This window comes from Gymnogyps californianus, chromosome 1 (assembly GCF_018139145.2).
Source record: "Gymnogyps californianus isolate 813 chromosome 1, ASM1813914v2, whole genome shotgun sequence".
NCBI lineage: Eukaryota > Metazoa > Chordata > Aves > Accipitriformes > Cathartidae > Gymnogyps > Gymnogyps californianus.
Genome location: NC_059471.1, coordinates 154441858 through 154459756, shown reverse-complemented (window position 1 = coordinate 154459756; position 17899 = coordinate 154441858). Strand labels below are relative to the sequence as shown.

At 42.5% G+C, this 17899-nt stretch overlaps 1 protein-coding gene across 1 annotated transcript in view; it reads left to right on the top strand.

The window, feature by feature from the left end:
• The window catches only part of TMEM178B (transmembrane protein 178B), a 223372-nt gene extending 206668 nt beyond the window's left edge, over positions 1-16704 (top strand). Inside the window, exon 4 of the mRNA XM_050915058.1 lies at positions 16454-16704. Within this exon, the coding sequence (XP_050771015.1) occupies positions 16454-16704 (251 nt within the window). The remainder of the gene's footprint in view (positions 1-16453) is intronic.
• Positions 16705-17899: the final 1195 nt, after the last annotated feature.

Sequence of the window (17899 nt, the reverse complement as noted above, 5' to 3'; positions counted from 1 at the left end):
TTTGAAAGATGGCTGATAAAAGTTTTCAGGTGAAACAAGACTCAGTGTAACCATACATAATGGGATGGCTCACTCATAGCTTACAAAGCCATCTTTTGGTATGCTCAATCAATACGCGTTTCAGTGGAGACAGATCCAAGGTCATGCAACTGGGAACAAAAAGTGTCAGTCATCCTCGCAGAACAAGAGGCTGCCTCTCAGAAAGCAGCAGCTCTGAAAAGGTCTCTGGGATCATGGTTGCTGGGATCATCCAGCTGCACAGGAGCTCTCAGTGCAATGCAGCTGCTAAATGTGCCAGTTTTGATGGGAATGTGCAATAAGAGCATGAGGTGGGGTTATCTCTGGGCAAAGCAAAACTATTTCCAGACATCCTAATCTGGTGTCCATACTAAAGAAGGATGTGGAAAGATTGGGAGAGGTTTGCAGAAGAGCTACAAGAATGATTCAAGGTCTGAAAAAACAAGAAAAACACACAGCATGCCACAAAAAGCAAATTGCTTGAAACTGTTTAACAGAAGGTTTATAATTGACTTGAACACAGGGTGGAAGTACCTATGCACGGAGAAGCCATCTGATAGTAGCATGCTCTTTGACTGCATAGACAAAATAATAACAAGATCCAGCAGTTGGAACCTGAAACTAATTGAAATGAGAGGCACCAGATTATTTTATCTGCCAAATTCTGTCAAGATGTGTGATATTTTTAATAAAGATGTGTTGGGAGGAGATCAAACCTATAGTCTGCTCCAGCATAGACAGGTGGAGCAGGATTACAAAAGGTTACTCTCTTTCTTGTTGTGCACAAGTCAGTGGCAACTGTTATACCTTTCCTGATTTCTTTTAACAGCAAATGTCCATGAAGTAACATCTACAAACTGAAGCAGTCAGTTAATAAAATACGTAACTAGAGCCATCTAATCTAAAAGTCAGTAGCTATCAATGTTTTCAGACTGTGTCATATGTTACATGGTCATGCCTTCTACAGCCAATGAATCTTTTAATTTGAACATTTTTATTGCTGGACGGTGTTTGAATACAAAGCTGTTACTTTTGTTATGACGTAAATGCTATCAACATACCCTATTGGTCCTCAAAATGCAGGGACCCAGAGTGCCTCCTAGTTTTGCCTAACTTTTTCTCTGGTCCAATAATGGCAAAAATGCGTTGGGAGGCTTATGACTTCTGACCTCATTGCAGATGAGAGGAGACTGTGTTAAACTGGTAGCTATATAATCAGCCCAAAATCTAACTTTCCCCTCCATTTGCAACACCGCTTGTCTTGGCTATGTTTGTAGCATTTGCTCTGTTTTAATTTCTGGACAAATAGCTCTTCTGTAATGCTTAAACATTCCTGGCTTACCATATCTATGGGTTTTGTCCCTTATTGCCCATAATTCTTTGAACAGGAAATCTCAGTGGAGCACTGAGAAGTGTGCTGTGATAATCTAACAAGACCAGACGTGGTTTCCTTGGACCTCTGGTTCTTTATTATATTTACCGAACAATCCTCTTGTTAGCCCATGTGGCAGTGCCTAATAAGGACTTGCTTTAGTGTGCTTGATCTAATTTCTCAAGCAAATTGCTGAAATAAGTAATTTGTGAAATGCAGGCCATTATCTGGTATTAGCTCATCTGGAATCCAGGACATGTAAACTGTGATTTAGAGTGTAGATTTTACACTGTTATTCAGCATATTTTGTAACAAGTTAAAAATTATTAGTAATTCATCTTTCCTGTTTAGTCCAAAAGTATCTGTATCAATAGCAATCACAGGTCTCTTATGACTTCCAAAGTTCTTTTGCCTAATTTTCTGTATTTATTGTAGAATTTGCACTTGGATTCCTTGTCTCGAACGACAGCATTTGCCTGACTACAGTAGGATTTTTTCTCACTCTCTCATCTTGTACAGAGCCAGATGGATACTGTAAATTATGTTTAGTATTTTTGACCTCATTTTGCATGATGATACTATTGCATAGTCTCCTGTACCCAGAGTTGCACTATCTGTTGTAGTTTCATTTCAGTATTGTCAGTATGATTTTATCCTGCAAGGTGGGAGGGTTTCTCTTTTAGAGAGTTTCTCCATTTGGAATTGTGCTCTTAAGTTTCGCTAAGACTAGTTCATTTCATGCATCTTATTTGAGACTGTTGAATCCTATTACAGAAGTCGGTCATACTAAAATTATACATGACTCCAAGCACATCCTCTTGTAGCTTTTTGCGTTTTCTCTACATGCCAATTATTGAAAATCTGTGCACTAGTAAAAGCTCCATACTGGGCACGTTGTCCAGTAATTTTGTAATTTTATAATAATTTCTGGAACCTTAGAAGCATCTGCAACACTACTTCCAAATGTCAGAGTCCTGTGGCAAACTTGATACTTTCGTGCTCATCAAGTACCTAGTAGTTGTCTAAAAGGAATTCAGTTAAACATCTACCTGAGAAAATGCATGTGGGGCATTTTATACGTTGTGTTTCGACCAAAGTATATTTACTTGTGCCAAAACCATGCCTTTGCTTTTTGAAGTCTAGACATGACCTCCTCATCAGTTCCCAGGAAGTAGTGCTCACATTTTCTGGCTTTGAGAAGTTCTTTTGAATGTATTCAAACCCTTAACTTGATTGATTTTATTATCATGGCAAACCTGTCAATTCATTTGGTTGGTGTCTTTACTCCCTCAACAGTAGCTAATATTATTGCCAGGTCAAGGTCAAATTGCAGTTTTACTTCCAGCTCCAAAGAGTTGGGATGCTATGAATTGGCACACTGGCAACTCTACCAAGGCAAATTCCTGTATCTTCAGGAATCCCTCCTTTCATCAAGTTGTTTAAGAATCTTTCCTGTATCATCTTGATAAGCAGACAAGCTATATATCCATGTAACTATTGGTTTTTCCACCTGCTCTCCAGCGCATTCATTCATAGGATTTTCTTGTTTCAGCATCTCAGATTCTGCTAGGTTGATTGTCCTTCCACAACCACGCAAACCCAACCTCACCACACCTTCTGTTATTGTACTTGCTTTACAAAATCAGCTTTTAAAGAAAATCCCTGATAGCCTGTTGTTTTCCCAGTTCAGCTCTGATTTCATTTCAGTCAGCTGTTTTGAAACATCACGTGGCTTGCTTTATTTCTAGTTTTAAGGGCAGGGCTGACTTTATACCTAAATGCTCCAAACCCCTTTTCCTCCTTATCAGCGCCTACCACAGGGAAAGTGGAGTGGCAGGGATGCCCCATGGTGGCACGCTCCAGTGTTTTGACAGTGGCTGCATCCTCCCCTTCCCTTCCTGGTGCACCTCCCTGCTGAACTGCTGTCCCTTATCCCAGCTGGAAATATAAAATGGCACTTCCAATATCTTGTTCTGGTACTTGCTTCAGCACAAAATTATCCCTGGCCAAATTACATCCCTGGCCAAAGCTACATCACTTGCCTTTGTAAATGTATTAAAGGACCCACAAAGAATGACATTTTATCATCCTTATCAGAGCTCTGTCCTTCAGCTGCATGTTCATGTATTTTCCTTTTGTAAGTCTGTAATTTGTACTGAGAACACATTTCACTGAAATAGTTAGGGGTTTTACTGCATGCCTAACAAGGCAGCCCTTCAGGGAGAAACTTCTGCATTGTCTTATTTTGTTCCAAATTTACTGCAAATAAATGCAATAAATCATCTCTGCATTTGTTTACTGTTTTACCTGTTCTCTTCACTCTTATCTGGTCTCTGCCAGTTTTGTCTTGTGACATGCACTTTAGGATCACTTTAGGGTTTTTTCCCCATTTGCTAACAGTTTCCTTAGAGAAGCATATAATTTTACTAGCCTTGCAAATATTCATTATTCTTTGCAAAGTCAAGTGTGTTTCTTGCTGTAACCTTGCTTTGAGCCAATTATAAATTTTACCATTAATAATTCAGTGTCTAATTAGTCTATTTGGAAATTATTCCAGCTGCTAAATGCCCTTATTCATGTGATTTAGCTTCACCATGCAGATCTGTAATAAAATGATCTGTAGTCTCACATAGCAGCTCATTTCTTGTCTTTGCCTAGTGACATTTTTGCATGAAATACTGGGCTTGGGGCTTTGCTTGGGAGCCTGAAATTCCCTTTTTTACTGGCACTGAAAGGCCTGAAAGTCTTGCTGTACACATACAGCAGTGCTATGGAGTTTTTCCTCTCTGATTTTCTGTCTTAGCATTTGCTTTCAGAAATGACGTGAATTTCTTTCATCCTCTCTTCCTCCCTCCTCTCGAATGATGATCTGCCAATCTGGGGGATTCAAGCACCATTTGCCAGCTCCACTTCTGCCGCTGATTTGGATTTCTTCTGACCCACCTAAGAGCGCTGCAGAGACATTGCTCTTTGCAGCCCATCCATACTCACAGGACTTAGGTCAGGGTTACAAAAGCTTCAAACCTTTTCCCAGAGCAGAGGTGAACACCTGTTCTTTCCAGTGCTGGCTGCTGCGGCAGAGATAAGCAGGCAGGAAAGATGTGCGAGAGGGAAGAAAAAATAAAGTTATGCAGGTGTGCTGGCACAATTTAACGCTTTATTTCAGATATACAAGAAAGGATGTTTATTAGAGAAATAAAGAACAATTCACTTAGGAATGTATGAGTGAATTCTGCTTTTGTATTCTAATCCAGGGAGAAACAACCTTTTATAAATCTTTTCCATCCTCCTCCCTTCTCAGAAATATTTCCAAAATATTCCTTCCCTCAGTCCAGGGGTAAGTCAACAGACTGCTTTATTAGCCCCGCAGCCAGAGGATGGACTGACCATTTACACCGGGTCACCTTCTCTTGCCCCAGCCATGCCACGTCTCACGCAGGTCTGTCGCAAGGCGCCAGGGGGACAACGACACGCTGAGGGCTTCGTGCCAGTGCCTGCTAGAGCCCGGCAGCTGCCGGAGCACTACTCGCTGTGTCCGGGAGCTGACGACCAGGCTGATACTGAGGGATGCAAACCCCATCAGAAAGTGGGACTTCAAAACAGGGCTTGGGAGCCCGTGCAGCACAGTTGTTGGTACAGATGCGCTGCACACGTCTGTGTCCTCTTTCACTCCCCGCCTCCACGGAGAGTCTTGTCTTCAAAATCCCCAAGCCTGTGTGCTGTGCTTCCTTCGCCTGTGCTGCGCATATGTTAGTAGATGACAACTGAGGCATCTGTGTATTTGCAGCCACGGATCGTTACCAGCTGTTGAGTCATTTGAGTCCCAAATTTAACTCACTGTACTTTGAAAATAGCACATAGTGGTACAAAATAAGAGTGTTTATTCTACACAACTGTGGTCCTGCCATCTCAAAATAATCATTCCGCTGCTGAATAATTTAAGAAACAAAAATGGAGCAATTTAATACAGCAAGTGTAAGGCAAAGCTCTGTGATTGGCATCTCCTAGGCAGTTACGAAGTATCTTCATAGCAGCTGCCAAGAGGAGGCAAAGACAAAGATAAACAAAAAGAGAAAGTAAAAGACATTCTTCGGAGTTCATCTGGAAATATGGTGGGTCTCACAGGGCACCTAGGATTTCTATTTCTCGCTGATAATCAAGGTCTCTACCCTTTCTTCAGGATGTTCACTTGTGGTGACATGATCGATGACAACACTGAAGATGGAAGATATTTTCTGTGATCATATTTATTTTTTTTTCTTTTCCACAACATTATGCTTTGAAAATCCATTTTCTTGTGCTTCTTTCCCAAAAGCAATAGCATTAGAAAGTTTACATAAAATCTTTTTTTCCGTGTGGAAAGGCAAGTGCAAATGCACATGTGTGTGCACAAATGTATGCATACGGATCTTAAGCAACAGCATGTGATCTTTACAAAAACAGAGGTCTACAATAAGTGGCTGTAATCTGAGCTGTGAAGCTTGGCATAAATACAGTTTTCACAAAGGCATAATACCTTTTGCCAGTTTGAAAAGTATTTATAATTCAAAAAAAGTTGGATCACTGGAAAAAATGAGATGCCGATCATGTTTTAATCCTGCGGGAGATACTAAATTAGTGATGACTGCAGAGGAACTTGAGAATTCAGCAAAACTCCTTGCAGACCACTGTAAGAACTTATTTATGTGGATTGACCTCCAGATGGAGACAAAGGCTGATTTGTATCAAAGGATGCCATAAATTGGTTATGAAAGTCTTTGAAACAAGCCTCAGCATGACAAGGTCAGTCCCCCCTCTGCCATGCCTCCCACATCACACACGTACACTCTTGTTCCTACTTGTGCTTTTGGTTAAATTTTGCATTACGCTCTAAAGTGATTTAAGGCCTCGAATTGGAATGAACTTGAGTTAATGTACAGCGTTAATAGGTTTTAAATGTTTAAACCTCTCTAAGGCTCTTGATTGTTTAAAACCCTCAAACACATTACAAGGGTGTTGCAGAAGGCAGCAAAGGAGCTGATGACGGTCTTTATGGACCAGTGAAGAGACCCAGAGCTTGGAGCAGCCATGCAGGCTTTGCCTTAGTGTCCATCAGGCAGTAATGTAACAAGGCCAAGTGCATGCATATTAAGGTAATAAGAGTTAGCCTGTTTTTAAAAATGTCCTTTTTCATTGCTTGCAGGATTTGTCAGTCCCTCTTTTCAAACAGCTCTCTCCTGCACAGCTTGTGGTATCCCTCACAGATGGGATTGCAGGTCATGTTGCTTGGTCCTGTTTTAGGCTATGTTTCTGGGGCCTAAAGAGTGGCCCTTCTTTTCTTATGTATTTCAAAACCTGGACACTGATGGATACATGTCCAGATGCATATATATGGATATAGGTCCACTGGACATATACAAGTCCAGTCCGCATACGTGGATAGGACTGGAGGTGCTTCTTCATCCTGACTGACTAATCATTAGTAATCAGCCTTTAGAAATTGGCATCACTTTCCTTTTGAATGTTATCTAATTTCCTATTTTCACTCAAAAAATAAACATTTAGGAAATCATCCATGCAGACATACACCCCCCTCGCCATCTTTTGGGGTTTTAATATGATGCGAAAGTGGCCTGTTTAACGTTTCCAAGCTAGAAAGCAGTTGCTCAGCTGACAGCATGACAAGGCTCACAATACGTTATGCTTAAAAGGCAGAGCTAGGGTAGCGTGTTACATCTTTACTTCTAGTACTTCTCTATGCTTACTGGTGCACTGAGAACACATTTTGCATTTATTTATTAATGCTGGCACCCATTTTGAAAAGGAAATAGAAGACTCTCTGGAAATATGAAAGATTGCCTACTTTCACTGTACAGGCATCTGTGTGTCACTGCGCACTGGCCACTGAAATGCTCTTTTATAATTTCGTGTTATAATACTCCTCAAGGGGAAACATAACACCCATCTTTGCCTCTCCTACAGCATAAGTTCAAAAGCAGAGTTATGTCCTTCTTCTCACAGAATACTATTTTCATTAGATGCTTTTTTTTTCCAATACCTAAGGAATTTAGCTGATTGTTTAGGTCAATACCAGCAGACCTAGCCCTGAAAAGCCCAGACCTAAGAGTTAATACCTCCTTAAAAGAATGGGGGTGGGGTATAGAAATGTTTTTTTCAAATCAATAACACAGGTGTACTGCAGGGTGTAGTTATTTAGAGGTGGGGTTTTTTTTCCTGGAAGGAAAGGCACAACAAGAGAATTCATTGTCAACTCCATAGCATTTGATCTCCATGGAAACATTATCAGCTGACTTCAAAGTCAACCTTCAAATGTGTTGGATTTTTTTTTCCTGTGGCTCATTTCTGATGCTCCTAGATATGCACTTGCACGCTGAGGGGAAAAATACCAACACAAGAAATTCCAGGAACTTTGTACCTGATCACAGAAGAGCACTAGCATTTAGGAGGAGAGGAAAGGCTTCGTAATGAGGTGCACAAATCTTATAGTCTGGAGCAAAAGACAGGGCAAGTAGTGTATCTGCACCTGTAAACTTATTGTTTTTCAGTCTTAACTCAAATTGGTCTCCCTGAACTTGGTGTACAGTAAATTAAGGAGTCAGCTCACTCTGGCTTTTCAGCAGAAAGACCTGTTCATATTCCTGTGTGTGTTCATTTTAAGTCAGCTCTACTGACTTGTAATTTCTCCCTCACCAGGATGGGAGGTACTGACAGAAGCATCAGTACCTTCTAGAGTTACAAGAACAGAAAGCCTAGTGTAGTCTATGAAGGGCATGCAATCTAGTTTGCTTCTCAGGGATGTCAGTACGTCTTTGGGGGGCTGACAGAACATGAATTAAAGTAGAAGCAAAGTAGGGGAGACAGATCCGATAGAAATACAAAAGACTTTCCCACCCACAGCCCTGGAAAACAAGTTATATATATTTTAAAATTCTGTGGTTGTTCCTTATCCCTTAATAATGTCACCAGGTCTTTGATCTGTTGCTGACTTCTGAATTCCAATGGCAAGATGCATCAAGGCCAAAGGAAGACAATGAAAACAAAACTGGCATTTATTATTGAGTTGGTTTTTATATAAAAAAAGTTTGCTGAGTTGTTTGCATGCCTGGCATCAAAGAGGAAAGAAGACTACACATGCAACAGAAGGAAGAGTAATACTGGCATGATTTGCTAGACAGAAAGAATTCTTTACAGAGAGAAAGGGGAGCAAATTTCTGTGTGTGGCAGATCTTATTGTTAAACGCAGAGGCTGAAGCAAGGTTTAGATTCACCTTCTTGTCTCCTCAGGTTGTCAACCTAGAAAAACAACATCCCCCTTGGACAAAGTACTGCTACGCTTGCTTGGTCTAATCTGCCTGGACAGAGTCCAACTGGCCACTGGAAATTCCACAGAAAAAGCAGCTGGACCTGGCAGAAACTAGATGAGTGGAGCCTTCCTTGTTTCTGCCCCCTGGCTCTTCCAGGGGATACAGAGATGAGTTATGCCAATGTACTTGTGTGGGCTACAGAGGCTGCAGAGGTACTTCCTCTGCAACAGAAAAGAATATTTCAGCATGTGATCCTTTAAGGCACTACAGGGTCAGGGTAGTTTGTTGCTTGCATGCATTCACGTGAATGATGTAAACTTCATAGGGGTGGCCTGCACTAAGTGCTCCTTGTTGACAAGACAGTTGTATCTTATTTTGATTTCTGGCTATTATATCTCAATAACTGTATCACTTAGCACATACAGAAAGGATTTTTGTGTTCCTGGCAGGTCAGCTCAGGGAAACAGTAATAGGGCCCAGAGCCTTTTGCAGCAAAGATCCTCAGTTCACATTCAGTACAAACAACTGAAAGTTGTACAACCAAAGAGTCCTTTGGTCACTTGAAAAAATGAATGGATAGGTTTCTCTCCAGCACCTGAAGGGGAAAATACCCAAATCAGGTAGCCACCACCATCACCCAGAGCTCCCAATGGCTTTTTTAGTAGTGCCTTCAGCAAACAAAAGGATTAAAAAGGCGTGCAAGTAACTCTACCCTTTCAGCCCTGAAAGTATTCTAAGAGTATTTTTAGTGGCATACACTAGGCAACGTGGAAGATGGCTGCACTGAATTTGTTTGTGCTGTGTCTGTTCTCCAGTCTCACTTGTCTTGAAGAACATCTGTCTGAAGACTTTTCAGCAATTTAAGATTTCCTTCAAAAGAAAGATTCCACAAACCCTCTGAGGCTCTTTCTGAGGTTCCTTCTGAGAGAGGTTCAATTTTTTGACTGGAAGAAGAAGACCTTACATGGAGAGAGGTAGAATGACCTGGTTGCTAAAAGACTAAATGCAATGTGGTGCACAGATTCCCCATGCTACAGGAGATGTCCCATGACAAGGGAAACCCAACCTGACCCCACAAGTTTCTCTTCAGGTCTGGCAAATGCCTAGGCTGGGAAGCACCTGCCTGAGGTACAGTTTGATACTAAACTTGTGTGTCTCATCATCTGGCAAATCTGAGACGTGATGGAGTCACTCGAGTTTGCTCAGACTTCCAGCACCCCTTTCCATTTAATCTTTTAGCCTCTGCCTGGGCCATCCTGGGAGGTCCATACTGCAGGGGATGAAAGAAACCTGCTGGCAGCCTCTGCATGTTGCCAAGCATGATGCTTGCCAGCACAGGGATGGGATAATTTCACTAACCTTTGATTAGGTTGTTTCTTCATTTTGACATTAAGAGATCCTCTTCCTTTCTTTCCCTTCTGCTCCCAGTAAAATACTGAATCACATCCCACTACAACAACTGGCACAATTTTTGCTACCTCCTCTGTTGTGGCTGCAAGTTCATGAGCCATTATGTTTGCTTAACGGCTGTAGTCAAGTCACTTTATTATTGCTAGGTTATTTTGGGTGGGTCACAGGAATCACCATTGCTAAAGTAATCAGAGGGTTATTCAGTTCAGGCTTTGATCAACTCCCCTATTTCTCCCTAGTCCATTTTATCAACACAACGTGTCTTTAGCTAAGTAGTGTTGCTTTTGCCTTACGTGCCAACTCATAACTTCAGAGGGTGCTTGCTCATAGCTGATGCTCACTGGCTGCCGTAGTGCACAGCATGGGTATCCACTCCCAGTGCAGTCCCATGCACTGTGGGATATGGTAGCTGAAATGTCACCATGCGCAAATCTGCAGGGTGCTATAATGTGCAATATAGACTGACTGTCAGTTGTATCAGCACAGCAAACTGGAGATCAGCCCTCAACTGCTGTAATACTGTTCCATATACTATACTTATTTACATGAGCCTGAGGATGGTACCCATTGAATATTTGCGGTCGTGACAGAGGATACATAGTCCTCTGGTGCCATAATATATTACAGCTTGTGCAGCAGCAATTCAATAGACAAGCACCGCTGCTGAAGTAACACGCAGCAGGCGTACAGCTCTGGTGTGGTGTGGATGCCGCTGGTACATTTTGAGGTAGGAGGCCAAAGGCCAAATGCAAACCGCATTCTGACAGTGGCTATAATGCAATATCATAGCACCGCTATAGACCCTGCAGTTTACTCTGGCTCATGGTATAAAATAAAAATGCATTAAGTTCCAACCCAGGTGGGTATATGGTCTCACAAGGACACCACACTGAATCTCCATCACCCAGTCAGACGACTTCTTCCATCTCAGCTTTTTTTATAAGGCCAATTTTCCAGTAAAACCCTTGCTATTCTGCAACTTATCGGTGATGCTGCAAGCTGCTTCTACTGGAACAGTACATAATTAAGCAATAATTTATATTCTATGCGTGTATGCACAGAGCAAGAAAATGTTCTCAAGAGCTGCGTGCTGCTGAGGCGTTTAATCCGTGCACAGAAGGAGTTTACTGCAAAGCTGCTCCCTCCAAAAGGCTTTTGTCATCACTGTGTTGGGAGGGAATTCAGTTTATTCTTTAATAATTTCATTTGATTGTGGTATAATTTCAATAGCTAATGGTACACACTCCACTTTAGGATCAGACCTCATTTTATTTGTTTGTTTGATGTACCTTGAAAATAGTAAAAGCTAGTAGGGCAGAGAGAAAGTAAAGATAATGTTGTTTCACTTGTGAGATTTTTTTTCCCCATAACCCTATAATAAAAAAGTGATGATAATTAAATAAACAGCACTCCTTCCAAAGACATTAGTGGCCACAAATTGCCATCAATTGCAGCTACTAGAAATACTTTAAAAGGCGGAGATTCGCATTTATTTGAGAACTGTGTGGTTTCAGAGGACATCTTAAAATCCATACCTTTGTGTTTCTCTTTTTATCTACTAGTGTTTATAAGTAATACTTGACATTTCTATCTCTGAAAAAAAACGGAAAGGGAGAAGAATCAGATTTCTTTGGTTTGTTTACTTTGTACATCTGACAGCACAGTTAGTTCGTGAGTCATTTCTGCCTAGTGTGGGGGGAAGGGAGAGAACGAGCATCGTTCCCTCAGACGTGGAAGAAATGTTTTCCAAATAATGAGAAAAATGATTTGTAGAGAGGAGGGTCTCAGAGGTGGGCTTGGTGCCCAGATCATTTTAATTACTGGCTTTTTGGATTTCTCTTGACTTCAAATTGGTGATGTCTCCTTCAGGCTACAGTCAGACACCTCATCCCTAATACTAGGGGGGAGGATGTTTAGATGAAGGTCTTGCCAGCGGGGTCTGTTTGCGGACCAGCACCATGAAGGCTCACCTTCCATTTGCAGTATATCTAAGAAAGGCAGCAGTTCTTGTCTCACAAAACACCACGGACGCTGTGAAATCCCTCAGACTGTTATCGCTGTGGAAGCCGAGCCAGGTCTGTGGGCGAAGGACATGGCTTCTGACATGGTTCAGGGGGACACTAGCGTGAGGCAAAATTCAAACATATTTGGTATGGATGGTTTGAGCCTGTTTGTGTTTAAATCGATTCACTCACAAGCAGTTCTGCTCTCCCCTGGAGGTGAGGTTTGAAAACTGCAAACGGAGGCATTGTAGCCTCTCATACAGCTGGGCTGATCAGAAAGAAAAGGGACATTTACCAAAAAGAAAATAATTCCTAGCAGCAGAGGCCCACGGCTCTGCTTGATATAATCATGCTCTGACTCATAATCCACACCGAATTAGGCTTTGACCAACAATGATATTACCTTTCCCAGCCATCCCTCTCCTGACCATGTCTGCCCCTGCAGCAAGGATGGCAGGACCCCAATCTTATACACCTATATAGCAAATAAGTTCATCTCTGTCCTAAGCAAACTTCCCGTCTAAATGGAAGAGACATTCGGTGTAATGTTTAATATTCTTCTTCTGTAATATATAAGAAGGAAAAGCACATGAGAGCCATGAGGTATTTAATAGCTCAGGTGCTCAAACCACTGTTGATCATCAGTCCGTTAGCAGGACAGGCACTGTCAAAACCAGCCCGAGAGGAAGGGCAGCTGTCTGATAAGGAGTCAGAATGGAGGTTTGACTACATGTCAGACAGCAGTTTCTGTGGCACAGACACAGCTTTACATGAAATTTCATCTCTCACCTGACTGAAGCATTTTGCAGTGACATGTGAATTTCCTTTGTCAAAAACGCCGCTGTTGCCTCGTCTCATTCATTAGCGTTTCGCTTAGGATGATAACGTGTAAATCCCAGCACAAAGAACTTAGCACATTCTGCTCTCCCCAGCTGCTGAAGGAGATGGTCTTTATCTCCCCCGTCCAGCTTGCGTACCAGCATATCCCCGGTGAGCTCTTATTACCACCTGTCATTCACATTCTGTGTGCCAGTGCCACAGCTGGACCACCAGCCTTCAGGTCTGGTCATCCTCTTGGGCCAGAGTTATGGGGAGTGTTTTTCACAAAGAAATTAAAGTTTGTATTGCTGTGGCTGCCCGGGGATCTGGGGCATTTGTGCACATGTAGGGGGCACCTCACTGACGGTAAGAACCTCCCAGGAAAGTGAATAAGGGTTCAGTTTATTTTCTGGGGAGAAAAAGAATCTCAGGGTTGGGGATGCGCATGACTTGCTGCAATCCTGCTGCCTCTGAAGCACCATGTCCATAGTGCAGGCAGTGTCATGGGCAGGAGCAACAGCCTCCCCTCCTCCTGCCATCCCAGCTCCACGTCTTACCCAAACTAGCAGCAATCGTACTCAGTTTTCATCAGTAACCCTCCTGGTGAGAGGCCAGATTAACTACAAGTGGGAACTTCCTTGCTTGGCTGAATACAAACAACACATAGGACTCGTATAATGGCCATAAAGATTCGTCTAGGTGGTATAAAATGGCATTTTTTGTGTCTGTAATGAATAGCACTAGGGAGGCTGATAAACCTGTACAAGACATGCTGCAGAAGCACAGGGGGGTGCCTGGCTGAGGACCGTACCATGCATCCTCTAATGTTGTGCATGGCAGTCATTATTTGTCATTGTGGGATTAGCACGTTCTCCAGTGAAGGGGTAGGATGGGGGCAGCCTTTTTTTAAAGAAGTCTTATGCTCGTGATTTGCTTTATTCTCTATTGTTGTTACTCATTCTTCTTTATTGTTCATTTGTTACGGGGCAGAATACCCCCAGCAAGGTGGAGTGCCAATATATTGGGCACTGTTCGAATACAAAGGGTAAGCAACACTCATTGCATTGAAGAGCTTGTGATCAAAACAGGCAAGACAAAGCGTGAAAGCACAGGGAGTATTTGAAATCCAAAGTTATTTCCTTCCCTTTTGTACTTAGCAAATGCAGCTTCAGTCTGGCCGCACAGATTTTCCCACCCACCTCTCTTAACAATCTTATATTTCGAGAGAGCTGAAATTATCATGTTCTTGCTAGCTAAGAAAGGCCTTCCATGTCATTTTCTAACCACAGCCATTTGAAATGAGCCACGGAGCTTGGTTCAGAGCACAGTGGCTCTGATGGATCCTTTTCCCCGATCCCACAATGTACTAGTCATGTTGACATGTCACACAGGGAACAACTGCATTCTTGCCAGACACCTTCATGTTACTGGATAACCTAAGTGACATGGTAAAACATGAAAAGGGGTGTGTGGTTTCTAATCAACCAACCTGATTTTTTGAGTAAGGGATTCTGGGAGGGAGACCTCCCCATTTATCCTGCTCTGGGCTTTGAAGTAGTGTAGGACATCTCTGAAGACAACTCCAGACCCTGAGATCTCACAAGGATTTTGCAAAAGTCCAGAGCACTGATTGTAGACTAATTGGGTGCTGGTGAGAGGCAAGAAGGCTGTTTTTATTTAAATAGGCATAGTACCTACTGCAGCAGCTCGCTGGTCCTCACTGGTACCCTGTGGCACTATCATAATATGAGTAATTACGAATAACCTGGGCCATCTGGCAGCTATATATAGCATTAGGGGAGGTACCCAGAGTTCCCATATTCCCTGACCTTTACAACAGAGACTATCTACAAGTGGCACTCCAAAACACACTGGAGAAAAGACAGTCCAAATAGCAGTGATCAGAATAGGGAACAGAGGGAGGGCCGTGACGGTGGTCTCACAGCAGGTCCATGGTAGAGATTTGCCTGCAGATTCTAGACCCGTGTGATGTTCCTACTAAGTAAAGGAGGTGGGTATGGTGAAAAGTCCACACATTTTTGGTGGTGTATATATGTTCCTACAAATGCCCCCAGTTTCTGAGCCTAACTCCACGCGAATTCACCACATAATCTTACCTGTGTCTTCAGAGTGGGGAGTGTAAAATCCATTTATTTAATGCAACTGCAACTAAAAAGAGCAAAACAGCAGAGAAACAATAGGAAAAGTGTTACAGAAGAGAAACAGAAGCAGGGGCAGGAAGGAGTAGAAGGAGGCAAGGGCACCAGAGGAAAGGAGCTTGACACTAAAACCAGGCTGGCTGTGACTGCTTTGGAGGATTGTGCTATCTTAGGGATGGGACCAGGAAGAGTAGGAGATTCCTCACCAGCAGCTGCTAGTGAACAGATGCAGGACGTGCTGCACAGGTAGCACACGTAGCATGCTACTGATCTGTGCATGAACAGTGGGACGACACATGGGACTGAACACGCATGTTACTATAGCACGCGTCCTGTGGGTTGCCTTCTGTGCCCAGGGCTCTCCAGGCAATTCAGAGAGGCCCACATAGAGAGGAATTAGAGAGGAAAAATAAACTACCAACTTTATGTTGACTTTAGTTATCTCTTGAGACAGGCGCGTAGCGTCTGTAGCTATCCATTATTTGGTGTGTGAGTGGCAACTGTGACATTTCAGGAGCTCAGAGTTTAGCTTTGATGAAGCTGGAGGCCAAAGATCAAAATTAGACTCATCTGGGTGGCCTAAGGTTCAGCCTCATCTGATACGTGTGTCTTTCCATAACGCTTACCACTGACAGAGTTACGAAGCCTATCCTCGCAGTGTTCTCAGGAAGAAATGAAATATTGCTGCAGAGATGGAAAACAGGATATTTTGAAGATTTGCCCAACACTGCAGAGGGCATCTAGATTGGGACTGGAGTCATGCAGAGGGTAGAATCTGAATTTTGTAAGGGATTTTAAGATTTTGACAGTGGTATTTAAAAGGGGGTGTATAATGAAATATTTTAGATTTTGATATAAGAAAAGTTTGAAATCTCCCAAGTAATTTCAAATGTACTTTTCAACAGAGCCAGGCTATGTCAAGTATTTTGTAATATTTTCCTCTATAAAATCCATCACTGAAAAATTGAAATTAAACAAAAAATTCAAGCTTTCCCCCCCCCCCCAAAATATTGAAACATGATGATTCACTCTGTATTAGTCTAAAGCAAAATTCCAGAAAAATCAACGGTTTCATGAAGCATTCTAGTTCCCAAGGGAGTGCTCGTAATGAAAAAACTGTTCCTGTTGAAGTTTCTCCACACAGCTGTGTTCAGCATCAGATCAATATTCAAGGTTCTGGTGGCACTCAGTTCTTTCCCATGGAGCCACTAGACTAAGCCACTTTCTATACGAACATCTTCCCTTAGGTATTTCCTTACTGCTTGCACCAACTCTTCTCAGGCAACTTGGAAAGTGGTATGCCTATCACTCTTCTAACTTCTCTTTGTTTTTTTCCTCCCTCCTTCTCCCCTTCCCGCTCTCCTCCAGGAACCTTCTGCATCATTTCACTGTGCACGTGCGTGGCTGGAATCAACTTTGAGCTCTCCCGCTACCCCCGCTACCTGTATGGACTTCCCGACGACATCAGCCATGGCTATGGCTGGTCCATGTTCTGTGCGTGGGGGGGCCTGGGCCTCACTCTTATCTCTGGCTTCTTCTGCACTCTGGCCCCTTCTGTCCAACCTGTCCCCAGGACCAACTGCCCCAAATCTAGACCTGAGAATGGGACAGTGTGCTAAAACAAATAGCAAATACACACACACACATACATATATATATATATATGTCTATGTACACCTATACATGCATATATATGTATATATAATTATATATATATATATAATCTCAAATTAATGCCAGTGCCAAGGTAGAGCTGAGTCCAACATGGCACTCACATCTCCACCGGACTCTGTGTTGCTTCGTTCTTTCTCACAGCGATGGGAAAGCTTTTCTCTCACATGGCTCTTCCATCCAACTCTTAACTTCAGCATCACACCTTAGAGGTCGAATGAACATACAGTTGCACCTACCTACTGCCACTTGGGAAGGGGAACAGGGGGTCTGTGTGGGGGGATCTGGAACCAGAATCTGTACAGGACATGGAGGGTGGGGTGGGGGGGACAAAAAGCCTGTCCATTGCAGCCAGAAGGGAAAATACAAGCAGCAAGCAAAGGAACAAATCAAGCATTTGAGACACCTCTACAACGTACCTCCTCAAGGCCATTATCAGAAACCCACCCACTTTCTTTTTCTTTCTTAAAACAAAATGACAGAAGCCTGCTCTGTCATTGGTTTTGGATTTTTTCGGTATTTTTTGCTTAAAACACAGAAAACAGAACGGACAGAAAGTGTGGGGAAAAGCAGAAAAGCATTTTCTTTTTGCCTGCCAAACTTTAGAGAGAAGCGAACAAGTGAAAATAATAACAATAATAATAAACAGATCTAACAGAATAAAAACAGAAAACAACAAAAAAACTCCATGAGGACATCTCAGCGGACTTTCCAACAATGCGGTTTTAATCTTCCAGCTGCCTTACATCCAGGCTTACAACTGAGGCTGAACTGCTAACGTAAATGCAGCAGAAGGCCTTTTGAAAATGCTGTGATACATGTGTGTATAACTTTTTCTTCCCTCTTCTTTTATTTTTTTTTTTAAGAAAAAGAAAAATTTAAAACATTGCAATGTGATTGTCCACTAAACCATCCATGCTGTGTTTGTGGCCCAAGACTGAGGCACCGCAACTGCAGAAGCGTGAGGAAAGCCATCAGGTCCAAGACAGCGTGTCTCTTCTGGTGGATTTCAGGATGTTTTTTGTTTTCACAGAGCATCTGAGAGTTCAGGATGGTGGATCCAAGAGAAGAATGACCAGGGAGAAGGGAGGTGGGGGGAGCCCTGGCAGTTGTTCTTCCCAGGTATTTGGTGGAGTGGGATTT